This window comes from Elephas maximus, chromosome 4 (genome assembly GCF_024166365.1).
Source record: "Elephas maximus indicus isolate mEleMax1 chromosome 4, mEleMax1 primary haplotype, whole genome shotgun sequence".
NCBI lineage: Eukaryota > Metazoa > Chordata > Mammalia > Proboscidea > Elephantidae > Elephas > Elephas maximus.
Window position 1 is genome coordinate 164635528 of NC_064822.1, and position 17281 is coordinate 164652808.

At 37.6% G+C, this 17281-nt stretch overlaps 1 protein-coding gene across 2 annotated transcripts in view; it reads left to right on the plus strand.

Moving 5' to 3' along the window:
• Positions 1–17281, plus strand: part of APAF1 (apoptotic peptidase activating factor 1) — an 86807-nt gene that overhangs the window by 55337 nt on the left and 14189 nt on the right. For both annotated transcript variants that reach the window (XM_049884127.1, XM_049884128.1), the window contains 5 exons: positions 1076–1204; positions 4924–5049; positions 6729–6848; positions 10814–10930; positions 13424–13549. In XM_049884127.1, the coding sequence (XP_049740084.1) occupies positions 1076–1204; positions 4924–5049; positions 6729–6848; positions 10814–10930; positions 13424–13549 (618 nt within the window). The remainder of the gene's footprint in view (positions 1–1075; positions 1205–4923; positions 5050–6728; positions 6849–10813; positions 10931–13423; positions 13550–17281) is intronic.

The following is a 17281-nucleotide window of genomic DNA, read 5'->3' on the forward strand; positions in this document are numbered from 1 at the left end:
GAGTCTGTAGACCAGCTTCCTATTTTACCACATTAAAATAGCTACCCTGAGGTCAGCCTTACCTACGTGCAAATTCCGATTTCTTGCTTTTTGGCCTTTCCACCCTCCTTCTCATATTTCTTTCCAATTCCTTTGTGCTGTTAGCCCACCCCTATCGTTAGTTAGGCCTTTTTTTTTTTTTTTCTTTGCTACCCAAATGATTGGGACACCTGTCTATTCAGCATTTGCCAAGTTTTTTCTCTTACTTTTAGTCATGAATTTTTAAGATTGGCCTGTCCCGGGAAGCGTTTTAACTATGATTTCCTGTCCGTTTTTGTTGCTTCCCCACCCTACCGCATCCTGTGCTGCTTACCATCTGTGTGTGCCCACAGGGCTGTGCTTTCACTGAACACCTTTATGGATCCCACTGGAAGCCTTTTTTTTCCTTCCTAAGGACTATGACTTGGTCTTAAATCCATATACTGTATAATGGTATAAATGTCTTACCATTTGGGAAAAATTTCAAGAGAGTATATTCAACCTTTAAACATCTTCCAGAAATTGAAATGAAGAGGCTTGAACTACTCAAAAATAGCTTTTTTTATTCAAAAGTGGGAAAATGATTGATTGTAATGGAGTAATTTGGTAGCTCTAGAAAGAAAAAGAAATAATTGAGCTATTTTCTTTTTAGGAAGCCTCTGGTCTTTATTATTTTGATCGTCTTCATTTATAAGTGCATTTTCTCTTTTGAATAAACAAGCATTAGGGAGAACTTGCTCTGTGTGTTAATTCTGCCAGTTCATTCATTGATTCACAAAGATTTTATTTCTCTCTTGGTGATCTTGAGAGATCGCCTGTGATGGATTTTCTTTTATAAAAATAAGGTTCAAGCTGTGTATGTATATTGAGCTGTATCATATTTATGACTGTCAGTAATTATGCTGATTATCAGAATTGAAGTATTTGTTCAAATCTTACATTTTCCATTTGAAATGTGAGGAGATTCTTTTAAAAATAAGTTTAGAATCAGTTTGGGTATAGCTTATGCTTTAGAATATTTTACATTCATAGATATCTCTGTATTTTATGTTGACAGCTTTTTGACATTGATTCCAGTGGCCTATTGGCAGAAATCCCCACAGGACATCATAGTACCATCCAGTACTGTGACTTCTCTCCTCATAACCATTTGGCAGTGGTGACTTTGTCCCAGTACTGTGTGGAGGTGAGTAATCCAATGTACTCTGTGATGTCTGGGTTTCTAGAGGTCTAAGGATGACAAAGAAAGGGCTGCCTAAATCATTGACTGCTGAGGATGCTCATTTGAGAAATGATAGAATATTTTCTTCAGAACCTACAGAACTTCATTAAACTATATAGCCAACTTTTTACTTTAACAGTGATTGAAGACTTGATTTGGCAGTGTGACAAGGAGTGACAGTACCATTCACCAAGCATTTAGTGAATGCCTTGCAATGCTGGTGTCTGGGGAAGCAACAGAATGACCACTAGATTCCTGGGCAGAAACATGGCATCTCTTAAATAGTATAGGCACAGAGTCTGCTGGAAGAGAAATGATGAGAGATAAATCCAGTTCAGATTTCTTAGATCATTGAGAAGGATTAGATGGAAATTATATTTAGAATTTGTTAAGATAGGTTGCTCATTAGTAAGCGTTTATGAATAAAATGGCTTACAAATTACTTGCTTATGATTTTTCACTTACCTGATAGATTTTATATTCAGAGTCTGTGTCTAACTTATCCTGGAAGAATTTTGCCCAGTGAGTTACTGTTCTGGTTGTTCAGAAAGCAATGAATTCCCTGATATTTTTTCTTTAAAGATAGTTTTCCCAAGCTTTCTTACTCTGCATTCCTTTAGGTCTTATCACTAGGTACTTTGAAGCCCCTTGAGATAACAGTTCCAAAGAAGATGGGTAGGGGTCTTTATCTAGAAAATAGGAACATTGACTTGGGTCACAGACTCCTCCTCAAGGGAACCTTGACTACTGCAAGAACTTTTTTAGTGTTCTGTGCATATTTCAGGTGTTTTTAGTGAGGTTGCCAACCTTGTCCTTTAACATGAAAGTGTAGGGGGAGAGTTGCTGAGGTATAACGGTTCAGCATAGAGGTACAGATAAGATGAGAATGAGGGGATGAGCTCTGTAGCCCCGTCCTAATTCTAAGTAAAACGTATACTTACAGTAATATCAGAGAACTTCCCACTGGAAGTGGAGACCCACCAAAACTAAACCCACAGCCGTTAAGTCTGTTCTGACCCATAGCAACCATATAGGACAGAGCAGAACTGCCCCATAGGATTCCCTAGACTGTAATCTTTATGGAAGCAGACTGCCACGTCTTTCTCCCACGCAGTGGCTGGTGGGTTTGAACTGCCAACCTTTTGGTTAGCAGCTGAGCGCTTTAACCACTATACCACCAGAGCTCTTGAAGCACAGACAATGAGTATTAAAAAGCTCATTGCTGTTCAGAACAGTGGGCAGAAGTAGGGTGCTGTGGGACAGAGGCTTGGCAGATTCAGATCTGCAAGGAGATCTCGAAACCTTACCTGTAAATCCTAAAGATCGGTGTGTCCCTGGGATTTTCCTTTCTGAGTTTTGTCAAGATTTTTTGGAGGAATGGAGGAGCAACAGAGCCCTGTGGCTTAGTGGTTAAGAGTTCAGCTGCTGACCAAAAGGTCGGCAGTTCAAATCCACTCCTTGGAAACCCCACGGGGCAGTTCTAGTCTGTCCTGTAGGGTCGCTTTGACTTGGAATCAACTAGATGGTAGTGGGTTTGGTTTTTGGTTTTGGTTTGAAAGAGCAACTCGCTTTTTGCCTCCAGCCTTTCCTGTCAGTTCTAAAATCCTTAGCCTCTGGTATCCTTAGAAAACTCCGAGAAATATCTTCGTTCTTGAAATGTCACCAAAAACTAGTTGCCGTTGAGTTGATTCCGACTCATGGCAACCCCATGTGTGTCAAAGTAGAACTGTGCTCCATAGGGTGTTCGGTGTCTGATTTTTCTGAAGTAGATTGCCAGGACATTCTTCCAAGATGCCTCTGGGTAGCTTCAAATCACCAACCTTTTGAATAGTAGCCAAATACTCAACCATTTATACCACACAGGGACTCCTAAACCAGTTGCTGTTGAGTCAGTTCTGACTCATGGTGACTCCACGTGTGTCAGAGTAGAACTGCTTTAAAGGGTTTTCAGTGGCTGATTTTTCAGAAGTACTAGGCCTTTCTTCGGAGACACTTCACAGTGGACTTGAGCTTCTAGCCTCTCTGTTAGCAGCTGAGGGTATTAACTGTTTCCACTACCATGTAGAGATTCTGTCTGGGAGGCTTTGAGTGACAAAAGATGAGGGAGAGGTGGGGAGAAGAAGGAGGGACGAGAGGGAAGGGCTTTCAAGGGATGTTTTCCAGTTGTGGAACCGCTTTCACTTCTGGCCTTTTAGCGCTCTGTGCCCCAGTTTGGACTGTAGAGATGCAGGAGATAAAATTTCATATAATTAGTTTGTAACCATAGGACTCACTGAAGGAAAAAGTGTGAACAATTACTTGTTTTGTTCATCTAGTTCTGAAATCATAAAGTACATCTGTAATTCAAAGTGTAATGGGGGAACTCAGGCACATACGGTACTTCATTAGACCAGAATAAATTTGAGTAATTGCGACAGAACCCAGGACAAAGTACAGCCTGCCTGGTGGTAGACTTTGACAATTTGTAATAAGCATGAATAACAAGGAAAAATGTGTACATGTTACAATGAATGCATTCATTTATTATAGGGATTTTCAGTTGCTTGAAATAAGGATTAGATGACAGGATTAGTGGAAAATATGAATATGGAAGCTGCTTATGTTTATCCTGTTATTTTTTTGGATTGATTTTTTAAAATAAGTAAAGCATTTACATGATTCTGAAGTCAAGGCTTTATAAAGGATTATATTTAGAGAAGTCTCACTTTTATCGCTGTCGCTTCCGCTGTTTTTTCTTCCTCATAAACCAAACCCAAATCCACTGCTGTTGTCTGTTCTGACTCACAGTGACCCTATAGGACAGAGTAGAACTGTCCCATAGGGTTTCCAAAGCTGGAAATCTTTATGGAAACAGACTGTCACATCTTTATCCTGCAGAGTGGCTGGTGGGTTCGAACCACTGACCTTTTGGTTCGCAGTCGAGCGCTTTAACCACTGTGCCACCAGGGCTCCTTTCTCATAGGAAACCATTCTTTGGTTTTGGTTTAACCTTCCAATCTTTATTTTTGCACATATATGCAGATATCTATATATTTAGATATAGATATAGCTGCATGGATCTATATTTGTATGTCTGTATAATCACATAGTTGTATTTCCATCTCTTATATAAAAGATAGTACAGTATATATGGAGCCCTGGTGGCACAGTGGTTAAGAGTTCAGCTGCTAACCAAAAAGGTCAGCAGTTCAAATCCACCAGCCACTCCTTGGAAACCCTATGGGGCAGTTCTACTCCGTTCTACAGGGTCAATAATGAGTCGGAATTGACTCGACAGCAGTGGGTTTGATGTTTTTAGTTTTTATAATATATATACTCTTCTGCACTTTACTTTTTTTCTGTTAACATAATCTGAGAGATTACTTGTTAGTATATAGAGATTTTTCTCATTCCTTTGTATGACTGCATAGCATTTCATTGTGTAATCACATAGTTGTAATCACTGTAGTTTATTGAAACAGTTCTTTCTTGATGGTCATTTGGATTGTTTCTCTTTTTTTGTTTTTAAAAATAATGATATAATGAATAATCTTCTGTGTAAGTCATTTTGCATTTTTAGTGTTGTCTTTTTGGGACTGTATTCCTAGAAAGTGGTATTGATAAGTCATTCTTGCTATTTTCAGTATTGCTATATTCAAAATGTTTATGAATGTGATTTCCTATGTACTGTGTTTATTCTGTAGTTGTGGAATACAGACTCGTGTTTAAAAGTAGCTGACTGCAGAGGACATTTAAGTTGGGTTCATTCTGTGATGTTTTCTCCTGATGGTTCATCATTTTTGACATCTTCTGATGACCAGACAATCAGGGTGAGAAATAACTGAAATTTTCACTTTAACCATTTTCTAATAGTGAGTTAAATCTCCTACAAACTAAGAAATTGGTGGGCAGCATTGGGGGAATTAAAACAAATGCTGTGCTCATATTCACCTGGAAAAGTGCTATGTTATGGAATATAATAGTCTCATTCGTTCAGTACATGTTTCTTGAATATTTACCACGGGCCAGGTGCTGGAGAAGTCCATTGATAAAAATGCATTTTGGTTAATTTAAATATATTACATTTGATTCTTCAGAGTAATTTTTACTCTTTCCTCTACCTTGAATTCTCATATCCAGTTACTTGCCAATTCTAATAGATTCTGTCTTTGCATTGTCTAGCATTTATCTCTACATTACTGCCCAAGTTCAGGCCCTCATCATTACCCGTTGCCTCTATTGTTGTATTAGTCTCTGCCACAAGTCTTTTTTGCCTTCTTTGCTATTCCACATGCTGTTTCCAAGATATTTCCCTAAAATATAATACAATCATGGTATTTTTGCCCCAAAACAGACAGTGGCTCCCTATTGCCTACATAACTAAATACATACTCCTGTCTACCATTTAAGCTTCTCTGTAGCATGGCCTCCTTGTGTTCCCTTTCTTTTTTCCAGTTTCCTATTTTTATAAGCTACCTACGCTAGGCTGCTCACCATTTTCCCAAACATCCTATTGTTCCTTCTGTACTTTTGCTTATATGGTTTCTTATGTTCAGAATACCCTACTTCCTTGTATCTCTCCTTGTTGAAATCCCAATGATCTACAAGGCCATCAGGCCTTCTGTGAAGCCTTTCCTAATGTTCCATTTGGGGTAATGTCTCAGTGTTTCTCTCCTTTAATGCCATATAACTCTGTGTCATTTTCTTATGGTGCTCATCAAATTCTGCCTTGAATTTAATACAGTTTTAATTTAATCCTTAGCCCCAGTGTTCCACAGCTCATCCAACTTGTTCACACTTGCATCTTACTCATTGAGGGCAGGAACCCTGGTTGGTCCCTATAGCATCTAATACAGTGTTTTGTGCAAATCATAGCTAAAATTTTTTACGTACTTATTGTATGTCAAACATTTGTGCAGCGTGCTCTGCATGTACTAATTTACTAATTATTGTAGTCCTTTTTATAGCTGAGGAAACAGGCACAGGAAGGTTAAGTTAGTGCTACTTAAAGTGCCGTTCTCAATGAGCTTGAGCCGTGATGTAAATTGGCACACTTCTTCCTTCATCGAGAAAGTCTCGTTAAAAAAAAAAAGCAAACCAATTATGTCACTAAACACACTGTAACATTGTAACAGTGTAGTTGGTTTACATGCTGGCACAGGCTTCTTATCTGGTTGTGGACTAGTATCAAACAGTTTGAGAATCAGTAGCAGGTCCTTAGCTTTCAGTAGTATTGGGTTAAGTAACCTGCCCAAAGTCACAACTTTAGGTAGAACTAAAATTCATACCGAGACATTTGGTCTCGAGAGCCCATAACTTAATACTAACTGCTTTTTACTGTAGAATATGTTGACAAATATTGAATTGTAATTTAATAATTGAAAAATTTCCAGCATTTTGATTTTGAAGTATGGTTTGCACCTTGCTTCCAGACTAAGATTTGTCTTTGCATTATTTCAGAGAGTATTTGGATAACATGCAGTGCTCTTAGTTTCTTTATCTTAAACAGGTCTGGGAGACAAAGAAAGTATGTAAGAACTCTGCAGTAGTGTTAAAGCAAGAAGTAGATGTTGTGTTTCAAGAGAATGAAGTGATGGTTCTTGCAGTTGACAATATAAAACGTCTACAAGTGAGTATTTTTAGAAAACAGTTGGAAAAATTGTTTTGGTTGAAACTCACAATTCATAGTCTTCTTTTGGACTTGGGATCACACATAATTAGTATCTTACAGGTAGCCAGTAGGTGTTGTTAAATAAATATATGGGTCTTGAGCTAAGGCTCAGATAAGCCAGTGTTTAGAATTAAATCGTACTTCACGTCACCTCATTCTTCTCTTGTTGACATCTGTGATCACATCCCTTGCCTTGCATACAGTCTAGGAATACTGTGAGAACCAACTTGGACTTTTTCCATAATAGTGTTTTAGACATATGTGATGGATGTGCGAAGAGGATGAGCATACCAATGTAGGCCTTACGATAATAAAGTCTTTGAAAGAACAAAAAGAACAAATGAGGAAGGAGCCTGACCCATTGGTCCTGAAGTGGAAGGAGGTGGGCTTTGCATACTGAATAACACCTGTTCATTCATGCATTTACTCACACATCTGCTCAATAAATATTCGTTGAATGCTTATTATGTTCTCTGAGAAAGAAAGAATTATGTGGTAAAACTGAAAAACTGCATCACTTACGGATCTAAACAGCTCTACTCTAAACATCCCCACCCTCCATGCACAGAGTGTGACACATAAGGGGAAGGCATTTCCTGACTGGCTGAAGAGAAAGGGGCCTCAGAGATCCATTGGCAGAGGAATGATATGTAGCAGGTCTAAGCGGTAGTAACTGAGAGAACAGGTGCCATGAGAAGCTTTGGAGTTCAAGAGCAGGTTTGCAGCACTGTGTTGGTGGTCTGAGTAAAGTGTTTTCTGTATGGAGGTCTGGTGCAGTTGGCATTAACGTGATAGAGAAGTTCTGGAAGTGTTGATAGCGGTCTAGGTAGTGGCAGCAGGAGAAAGCAAATACCTCATGAAGAGTTGACGGTCAAATACAAGGTAACTGCTTTCACGTGGACATTTGTGCAGCGTGCTCTACATGTACTAATTTACTAATTATCACAGTCCTTTTTATAGCTGAGGAAACAGGCACAGAAAGGTTAAGTCAGTGCTACTTAAAGTGCCGTTCTCAATGAGCTTGAGCCATGATGTAAATCAACACACTTCTTCCTTTGTCAAGAAAGTCTTGTTAAAAAAAAAAACAACTATGTCACAGCCGAGCAGTGGACCATCGTAGGAAGTGTCACCATGGTAGAGCTGAGTGACAGTGACCTGTGGCTGAGATGGGTGGTAAGAGCAGCAAGAGAAGAAAGGTAGGGTCAGTGTGGCTTTTATATGGCTACTGAGACATTTCTTCTTGCTCTGAGGACTCTGAGAGTTATAGGAATTAGGAAGGGTAGAAACCTTGTGATAGGTGAGGACTAATGATTGTGTGCACACTTTTCTCTGAATAAATGTGTTGTTTTAGGACCGTTCATTAGCTTTTTAAGACCATGAGTACAACTTGTTGCCTTGTTTCTCAGGTGGGTTTATAGAAGTGCCTGGTATTTCTGGGAAAATCTTTGTGCGGTGATAATGTGATTTTAGGAGCCCTGGTGGTGCAGTGGTTAAAGTGCTTAGGTGCTAGCCAAAAGATTGGTGGTTCGAGCCCACTGGCCTCTCCATGGGAGAAGACATGGAGATCTGCTTCCACAAAGATTTACAGCCTTGAAAACCCTATGGGGCAGTTCTGCTCTGTCCTGTAGAGTCACTATGAGTCGGAATTTACTCAGCGGCCATGGGTTTGGTTTGGTTTTGGTTGTTTTTGGTTTAGTGTGATCTTAATGTGGAAACCCTGGTGGCGTAGTGGTTAAGTGCTGCTAACCAAAAAAAAAAAAAAGTAGTGGTTAACGGCTGCTAACCAGAAGGTTGGCAGTTCGAATTCACCAGGTGCTCCTTGGAAACTCTATGAGCAGTTCTGCTCTGCCCTATAGGGTCACTATGAGTCTGAATCAACTCAACGGCAGTGGGTTTGGTTTTTGGTTTTATGGAACCTTTGCATTTGATTTTTCTTGATTTGGTTAATGAAAGATAGGGAGCAAGAACATGTGTGAAAGAATGAGATGAGATGCTAAAGAGGAGCTAGAGAGAAGAGAAATAGAAGAATAAAGAGAGAGCATGTACACGGAAGGTACTGAGAGAGAGCAAGAACTTGAAACAGACTGGCAGCGAGTAGGACAAAGCCTAACAAGTTGTAAGGCTGCAAAGCTCAGCTTGTTTAGTGGAGAGAACAGTGACTTTTCACACAGGATACCCAGGTTCAAGTTCAAACTTTATCATCAACTTTGTTTTTAGTTCTGTATGTTGAGTAAATGGCATCATTTCTTTGAGCCTCAGTTTTTTTGTTCTTGTTTTTTTTTTTACCTGTAGGGTCCTTTTCATCTTTAGTAGTCTGTGAGCTGGTTATGGGGTTAATTCAGGAGACAGATATCAGGGAGTAAATTGTCTGTGGTGTATGGGGACTCCTCCTTCTCTATTGTGTAGTTAGAGACAAGCTGTAAGACACCCCAAACATAACTTATTTTATATTTTACAAGTTTTACTATTGTCCTGTATATGTTGATTGGGAGATCCAAATGCCTTGTATTTGTAGAATGAACTGGAATATGGAATTGAATGTGAGTTCCTCATTACTGGGTTTAGCAAACTGGTTCTTCCACTTAGTTCCATGGCAGTTTTCTTGCCATGTTCAGTATCCTCATGCTTTTATTTCTTTTATTAAATTTGCACAACCTTTCTCTAACAGTTGTCATAACTGTGAAACTTAAAAAAGAAGTCATCTGAGTATAAAAGTATCATTTTCTTCTGTCATTGGTTGTGGAAGAGGCTAGAGGATCGTTGAGCTGCCAAATAGTAATTCCATTTCTGTGAACAAAACCCCTCATGTGTCTGTCAATTTGTCCTACTCGGGGGGCTTGCAGGTTACTGTCATGCCGGAAGCTATGCCACCAGTATTCAAATACCAGCAGGATCACCCATGGCAGGCAGGTTTTGGCTGAGCTTCTAGACTAAGACAGACTAGGAAGAAGGTATCTAGAAATTTACAAAGGTATCTGGAAATTGACTTTTGAGAGAAAGAAGCTATTTGGCTTTTAGTAGTTCAGCCTTCATTTTGAACGTCTAATAGATTGGAACATGTTAGGCAAAATATTGTAAAGTAAAAGGTACTTGTGATTGATTAACTGTATAATTTTTGTACCTGAAACAAAGGTTACTGTTTATTTCATGTTGAAAATTAATTCAAGATGTTTAGGTTATAACATGAAGTTATGGAGAGGTATCTGATGATTGCTTTAAGCTTCAGCAGTATTTTTGCAGGTCACATATTTGAGTTGAGTGATAAAGCACTTTTTATTTGTAGAATTAAAAAAAATAATCAGCATTGTACAGATTATGAAACAGGGTAATCTTAGTTTAAGCATTACAAATTCAGCAGTCCAAATTAAGTTTATGGGTACTTCTCCAATACTCCCCCACCCTCAAAAGAAAAAGAGAAAGAATCTTAATTTACACTGTTTCGTGAATAATTTGGAAGGTATAAAACCCATTTTAATTTGGTTTTGTCTTTTTGTGGAATGTCTATTTCAGTCCTGTTTCACCAACCCTCCTTGAAAAATATCAACAGTGTTTTTTTAACAAATGATAGCCCTATTAAAATGGGCTTTGTAAAGAAATGGAAAACAGGGTATGAAGCTAGCTATGGGATTACAAATCAGATGGATGTGTCTCAGGTGGTGGGCATGGCAGCTGCTTTTTAAACCTTTTAAAGCTCATTTTATTTTTATGAAAATGTATTTGAACCACAGAAGTGAAATGAAATGAAAGCATGAAGTGCTAAATGCAGCTGCTGTGAGACTAAGATAGAGTTTCGTTGTTCCCCTGGGAGCTCTTGTTGGTTATTTTCTGTTTTTTTTTTTGCCCTCAATTGAAGCCTCTGTTCTACAGAATAAAACAACCTGCTCTCACAACCTAATAGCTGATTGTGCCTCGTTTTTCATTAGCTCATTAATGGAAAAACAAGTCAGATTGATTACCTGACTGAAGCTCAAGTTAGCTGCTGTTGCTTAAGTCCACAACTTCAGTACGTTGCGTTTGGAGATGAAGATGGGGCCATTGAGGTACTCAGTTCTGGTCTTCAGAGTCATTTTGTGCAATATCGATATTTCTTTAAAATTAAGTATATGCCATATTAAATAAGTCTTTCTATGATAAATGAAAACCCTGGTGGCGTAGTGGTTAAGAGCTGTGGCTGGTAACCAAAGGTCAGCAGTTCAGATCTACCAGGTGCTCCTTGGAAACTCTGTGGGACATTTCTGCTCTGTCCTGTAGGTCACTATGAGCCGGAACAGACTCAACAATTTTTTTTTTCTGTGATATATTAGTCATTGTTCCATTAGCCTAAAAATAATTTTACAGTCCAGTTGGTTGTATATTTTTCAGATTGCCTTTACTACTGCTTTTCATACTTTTTGTCTTTCTGTGTTTCTTATTCTCTACCTAGTTGTGTTGCTGTTCTCTAAGTGTATCAAATACTGCCAGAGATTTAGCTAAATATTGTTATGCAAACAGCATTTTTTCTCTTTTTAGAAGCTCAGCCATTTGAGGGGTATAAATTGTTTCCATTTTGTTACTGATAAGGTTCATTGGGAATATCAGTTCAGGGTTGCTTTATGCTTACCTGTTTTACCACCCCTTGCTATTCTGCTTTTCGTATTAGAAGTATACCTATTCATCACCTGAAATCCCTCACTTATTTAAATAAGACCAATAAATAAAAACAAAATCAAGTTGTAAGGCAAAAAGGATGTTAAAATAAAAATCATTTTGGATAAAAATATTTTCTTTATAAAAAATGTATAAAAGCACATTTTCTCTAGCTATATAATAGTTTGTCAAAGAACATTGGTTCCTCCTCTCACTTTTTCTCACCCAGGATTTTGGGAACTATTTCTTATTTATTGTGACGCTAGCCACATTTATATTACTTTGAATTCATTTTCAGGAGAAATTATATAAATGTTCTCCAGTCCATTGCCCCACAAAGAGGAAAATTTTGTGCTTACACCCAAAGTGAAGAAGGAAGCATTGGGAAAGTGATGTCAGTGCTCCTGTATATTTGCCACGGCAGTTAGAGCATGAGCTTAGAGTTAAGGCTTTGTTTTTTCATCGTTGTGAAAGATTATTTATTGTTAAGATAGGTACTTTTCTGAAAAAATATATTTTGGGTGTTTGTTAAGCAAGGAATGATTGTACATGTAAACCTATCTTTCCCTGTCAGTCTCATCTCAAACGGTCATATTTATTCTTTTTATGGGGTCCTTAGTTTCCCTTTTATCTTTTTACTTTGTTGCCAAGCCAGCATCATATTCTTTTTGTTTTTACCGTCTAAGTGCCTTGAAATAAGCCTGCCAGATAGTTCAAGAAAATTACTCACAAAACACACATGTGCCTCATCTATAGTCTAATCCGCCTCAAAATCATCAAATAATATAAATAATTGATTATGAACCAAATTGCCAATATTCAACTGTTGTTAACCTAAAAAAGACAGTTTCATGCGGTTCAGCCTCATGTCATCAAATAATAACAGTTACCATTTATTAGGTATTAATTGTGCCAGATATTGTCTTTGAATTCTTATAACACCCTGAATGTTAGGTATTATCATCCCTGTTTACAGATGTCTAGATTCTTTTAGTTTCCATAACTTTCTTAAAATCAGTAAGTGGCAGAGTCAAGATTCAAACCCAGATCTCTGAGTTTATGACCTCAATTATTATGTTATCCTGCTCCCCAGTCCCTCTTCCCTCCATAGAAATTGTGAGATTGTCCATCCTGCTCATGCAGAAAGATTCCCATTCCCCCAAGTCCCATATACTTTTTACAGGTCTTATTTCAGACATGGAGGTTAGGTTCGAATTTCTGAAATCTCCCTTTTTAGTGTCATCTATGTTTTCCTTCTGCTTCTCTTGAGTATGTCTTAATTTATTCTGGGAAAAGAAACCATATTTCCCTTTTTTTTTTTTTTAAATAAAACATGAATTCACTTGTAAACCTTTTGACCTAGTTATTATTTTTTGAGTTTTTGTTACCACTTTCTTAATAAATGCCTGTGGCATGTTAGTGTTTAGTCCTCTTAAGATCACAGCACACTGACCCCCAGCCTTTTCATGTCCTTTCATCCTTTCTCTAGCTCCCTCATCATTCTTTATTTTCCCTTGTCTGTATTGTTTTATAAAGATCTTGTCTCATACAGGATTTTTATCTTTTTTCTCTCCTATTCGTCTCAAATGTCATTTTGTTATTGGAGGTTGAGCCCAAACTGCCACTTGTTTGATGAATTGGGTAGTTGAGTACTCAGAAGGACCGCTGGTTCCTACTCCCATCTGTTCATCCCAGTGAGTTATTTTAGGGTGTGTGTTTGTGCACATACACACATGTGTCTGTATGTGTACCGTTCATTTGTGTGTTTTTAGCTAAACTGAATGCACTGTGAGATGGAAATTCTGTCCCCTTCTATAGTTTAATTTTGGTTTACTATCTTTGGGGTGTAATGCCTGGGTGGTATTATACTTCTTTGTATTAATTTTCTGTGAATTTCCATTTTGAAGATTTTAGAACTCCTAAATGGCAGAATCTTCCAGTCCAGGATTAGACACAAGAAAGCTGTACGGCACATTCAGTTCACAGCTGATGGGAAGACTCTTATTTCAAGCTCCGATGATTCTACAATTCAGGTAAGAGGGAGCATAGACTCCTAACATGTATAATGCCGACTCTGGCAAAGGAGCACTTAGGGTATGGCTCCAATCTGGTGTGCATTTTAAAGACTGATTTCTTTAAGATCATCCTACTTTGAGCATACATGGGCTATATGTACATGGGTTTAGTTGAAATCCATTTGCGTTTCTTAATTTTCTGAGGGTGAAGCAGACAATTTGACTTAGAACCCTCTACTGGGAGGCTGTTTATTTTTTAAAACAAAGGGTTCAGTTGAACTTTCTTGCCTGCTAGAGGATTTGGAGCTATATCAATAATTTTTTTTTTTTGCCATATTCATGCAGTTTCTCATTTTTCTTTACAGTAGTAAAATCTGATTAAAATAGTTTGCTCTTTCCTTTCAAGAAAAAATGTTTACTACAGTGATGAAATCTTGTGAAAAAAGAATAGTTTATCATAATGGCAGATTGTGTATACTGAGGAATTCAGCCTGCTATACTTAAAAAAAATTTTTTTTTCAAAATTCCAATGCACATAATTAAAAAATTCAAATATTTCAAGGCTTATTACGAAAAATAGACCCCTTCCATTTCTCATTCTCCAGAAGCAACCACTTTTTGCTTTTAGATGTTTCTTTTCATATTTACCCTCATCCCCCCATACAGCATACTTATAGTGCTTACTCTTGCTTTTTCCATTTGAGACATTATCTACTGATTCTGCTGTGGTAAAATCAGGATTTAGCTCTCTTTCACCTTCCACGTGTCCTATGTCCAACCATATGCGCACACTCGCCTACACACATACCCATTTATCAACCCCCATCATCCCAAGAAAACTATAATTTTGATTAGATCATTAGTGCCATTATTATGACTTAAGTAGACGTTATTCATAGGAGCCCAGGTGGTGCGGTGGCTAAGCACTTGGCTATTAACCAAAAAGTCAGTGGTTTGAACTCACCAGCTGCTCTGCGGAAGGAAGATGTGGCAGCCTGCTTCTGTAAAGCTTTTACCCTTAGAAACCCTATGGGGCAGTTCTGCTCTGTCCTACAGGGTCACTATGAGTTGGAATTGACTCAATGGCAATGGGTTTTTTTTTTGGAGAGTTTTAGACACTATTCACATCTAAACCATGGAGGGTATATGAATGCTTTTCCTGCCTTAATGCAATTTAGGAAATTTCTACCGTTACATTAAATTTGGCTGGAGTTGGAAATTATTTTACCCTAAAACTTTGAAGACATTGCTCCATTTTCTTCTGGGTTCTAAAATTTATGTTGAAAAGCCTGAAGCCATTCCAATTCCTAATCTTTGTCTTTGGTAGATTTTAGGATCTTTTCTTTGTTCACAGAATTTTTAAAATTTTGTGTTGGGTGTGTTTTAGTGTAGGGTTTTTTTTTGGGGGGGGCGGCATTCAGTATCCTTTCTCAACTTAGTAACTTATATTTTTCAATTCAGGGAAGTTTTCTCGAATTATTTCTTTGATTATTTTCAAATCTGCTTTCTCTTTCTTCGATATCCATTATTTAGATGTTGGATCTCCTGGATTGATCAAGTTTTCTCTTCAATATTTCATTTTTCTGTACTCTGCTCTACTTTCTGGGCATTTTCCTTAGCTTTACCTTCCAACACTTTCATTTTTGCTATTATATTTGTGACATTAAAGAGTCCGTTCTTACTGTTTATTCCTTTCGAAGAGCACTGTGTTTTTGTTTCATAGATGAAATATCTTACATTTCTAAGGACGGATGAGTGAAGATATGTATATATATATATTATATATGTATATTTTTTTGGCCAGGTTTTCATTTCCCTGCGTACTTGCTATTCCCTCTAAGTTGCTTTTTCTATTTGGTTATTTTGTTTTTTTTTTTATTATAAAGGCCCTCTTTAGCTCTGTGGAGATCATTGACTACCAGAGATGGGCACTGAAAGGCTGGCTGAAAGCTCTGTGTGTTGACTGAGACCTTCTCTGAAAGGGGATCTGGATGTAGAACCTTTGTTGTTAGTATCTTTAGGCCTTTTGTCTTAGTCTGGTGAGATTCCTAAAGATGAATCTTCTAGTCTCCTTCCTGGAGTTCTCAGAGCTAAGTGGGGGAAAGAAAACTGTGAGTAGATGTAGGGTCTCAACTTTTAGTACGTAAACCTTCTCTTGATCTTTTTTTAATACCATGATCCTCAATTTTGCAGATGCCTTTAATCCAGATACCCTTTAATCTTTTAGATGTGCTTTCATTGTCTAGAGGGGCATTCTCCACTTTATTCTCTTTTTTATCATAGTAACTTTTTTTGGAATTTGATCACAATTCTTTTTTTTTTTTTTTTTACATGATATTAGTTTTCCTGAACTATTAGGAGGGAGGGGAAGGCCAGCATTTCTAACTTTATAGCCCCCTCTTCTGTTGTTTTCATGAAGTGTTAAAAAAGGAAAGTATATATATATATGTATATATACATACATACATACATATATACACATATATATATGACTTGTTCTTAAGAGATCTCTTTGCTCTTGGACCTTCTTTCGGTTTTATTTGGAGCCTTTCTTTTGCCCCTATAGTTCTTATCCTACTCAATTTGCATTCTGTTTCCAGCAGCTTCCCCAGTGTAGGGTTGTCCTGGTTAATTTTGAGTGCTATAGCCCTTTCAGTCCTTACCACAGTCCCCTTGTACTTCATTTGTGTTGCTCTTCTTCAGTTGAACACAGTTATATGTTCAACTTTTTGAGGAATTGCCAAACTGTTTTCCTCAGTGGCTGAACCATTTTACATTCCCAGCAGCAAAGGATGAGGGTTCCTGTTTCTCCACAACCTTGTCAGCACTTGTTGTTTTCAGTTTTTTGATCATTACCATTCTCATGGGGGTGAGCTAATATCTTAATGTGATTTTGATTTCCATCTCCGGAGTCTCCATGAGTCAGAATTGACTTGACAGCAACTAACAACAACAGTGGCTAATGACGTTGAAGATCTTTTCATGTGCTTGTTGGCCATTTGAATATCATCTTTGGTGAACTGTCTGTTCAAGTCCTTTGTCCATTTTTTGACTGGGTTGTTTGTCTTTTTGTTGTTATATATTCTTTTATTTAGTATATGTATTAAACCAGTTGGCATCAAGTCGACTCTGACTAGTGTGTCAGAATAGAACTGTGCTCTGTAAAGTTTTCAGTGGCTGATTTTTCAGAAATAGATTGCCAGTCCTTTCTTTGAAGGCACCTCTGGGTGGACCAGAACCTTTAACCTTTCAGTTAGTCTGAGTACATTAACCTTTTGCACCATGCAGGGACTCCAAATATTTCTTAAAATGGTAATAATTAACATACTATTAAGAACTATTTTGGAAAAAAAATCTTTTTACATATAGCCTCTGTTTTTGTGAGTCCTGTGAAGGTATATGATTGGAATGAATTTGACTTCAGTACAGAAACTTATTATTATAGAGTCCCATGGTATTGGTGTATTAGCTGTGAAACTCAGTGTAATATTCACCGTTCATCTCCGGATGTCTTTGTAATGGGTAAAACTAAAATACATCTGATGAAATCCTGCTGAGACATTGTATACTATGTAGCCTTTCTTTCAAAAGCTAAATTTGTAAGGTTTTATGACCAGCTTGAAGATCAGATCTTCTTAGCCAGAGGGAGAAATAATTTTTAGAAATATTTTTAGAATACAAGTTAGATTATTTTTAGAAGTATGAGTTGTGTTTCACCTTCTTTTCTCATCTGGTCAGGATACTTTTTTG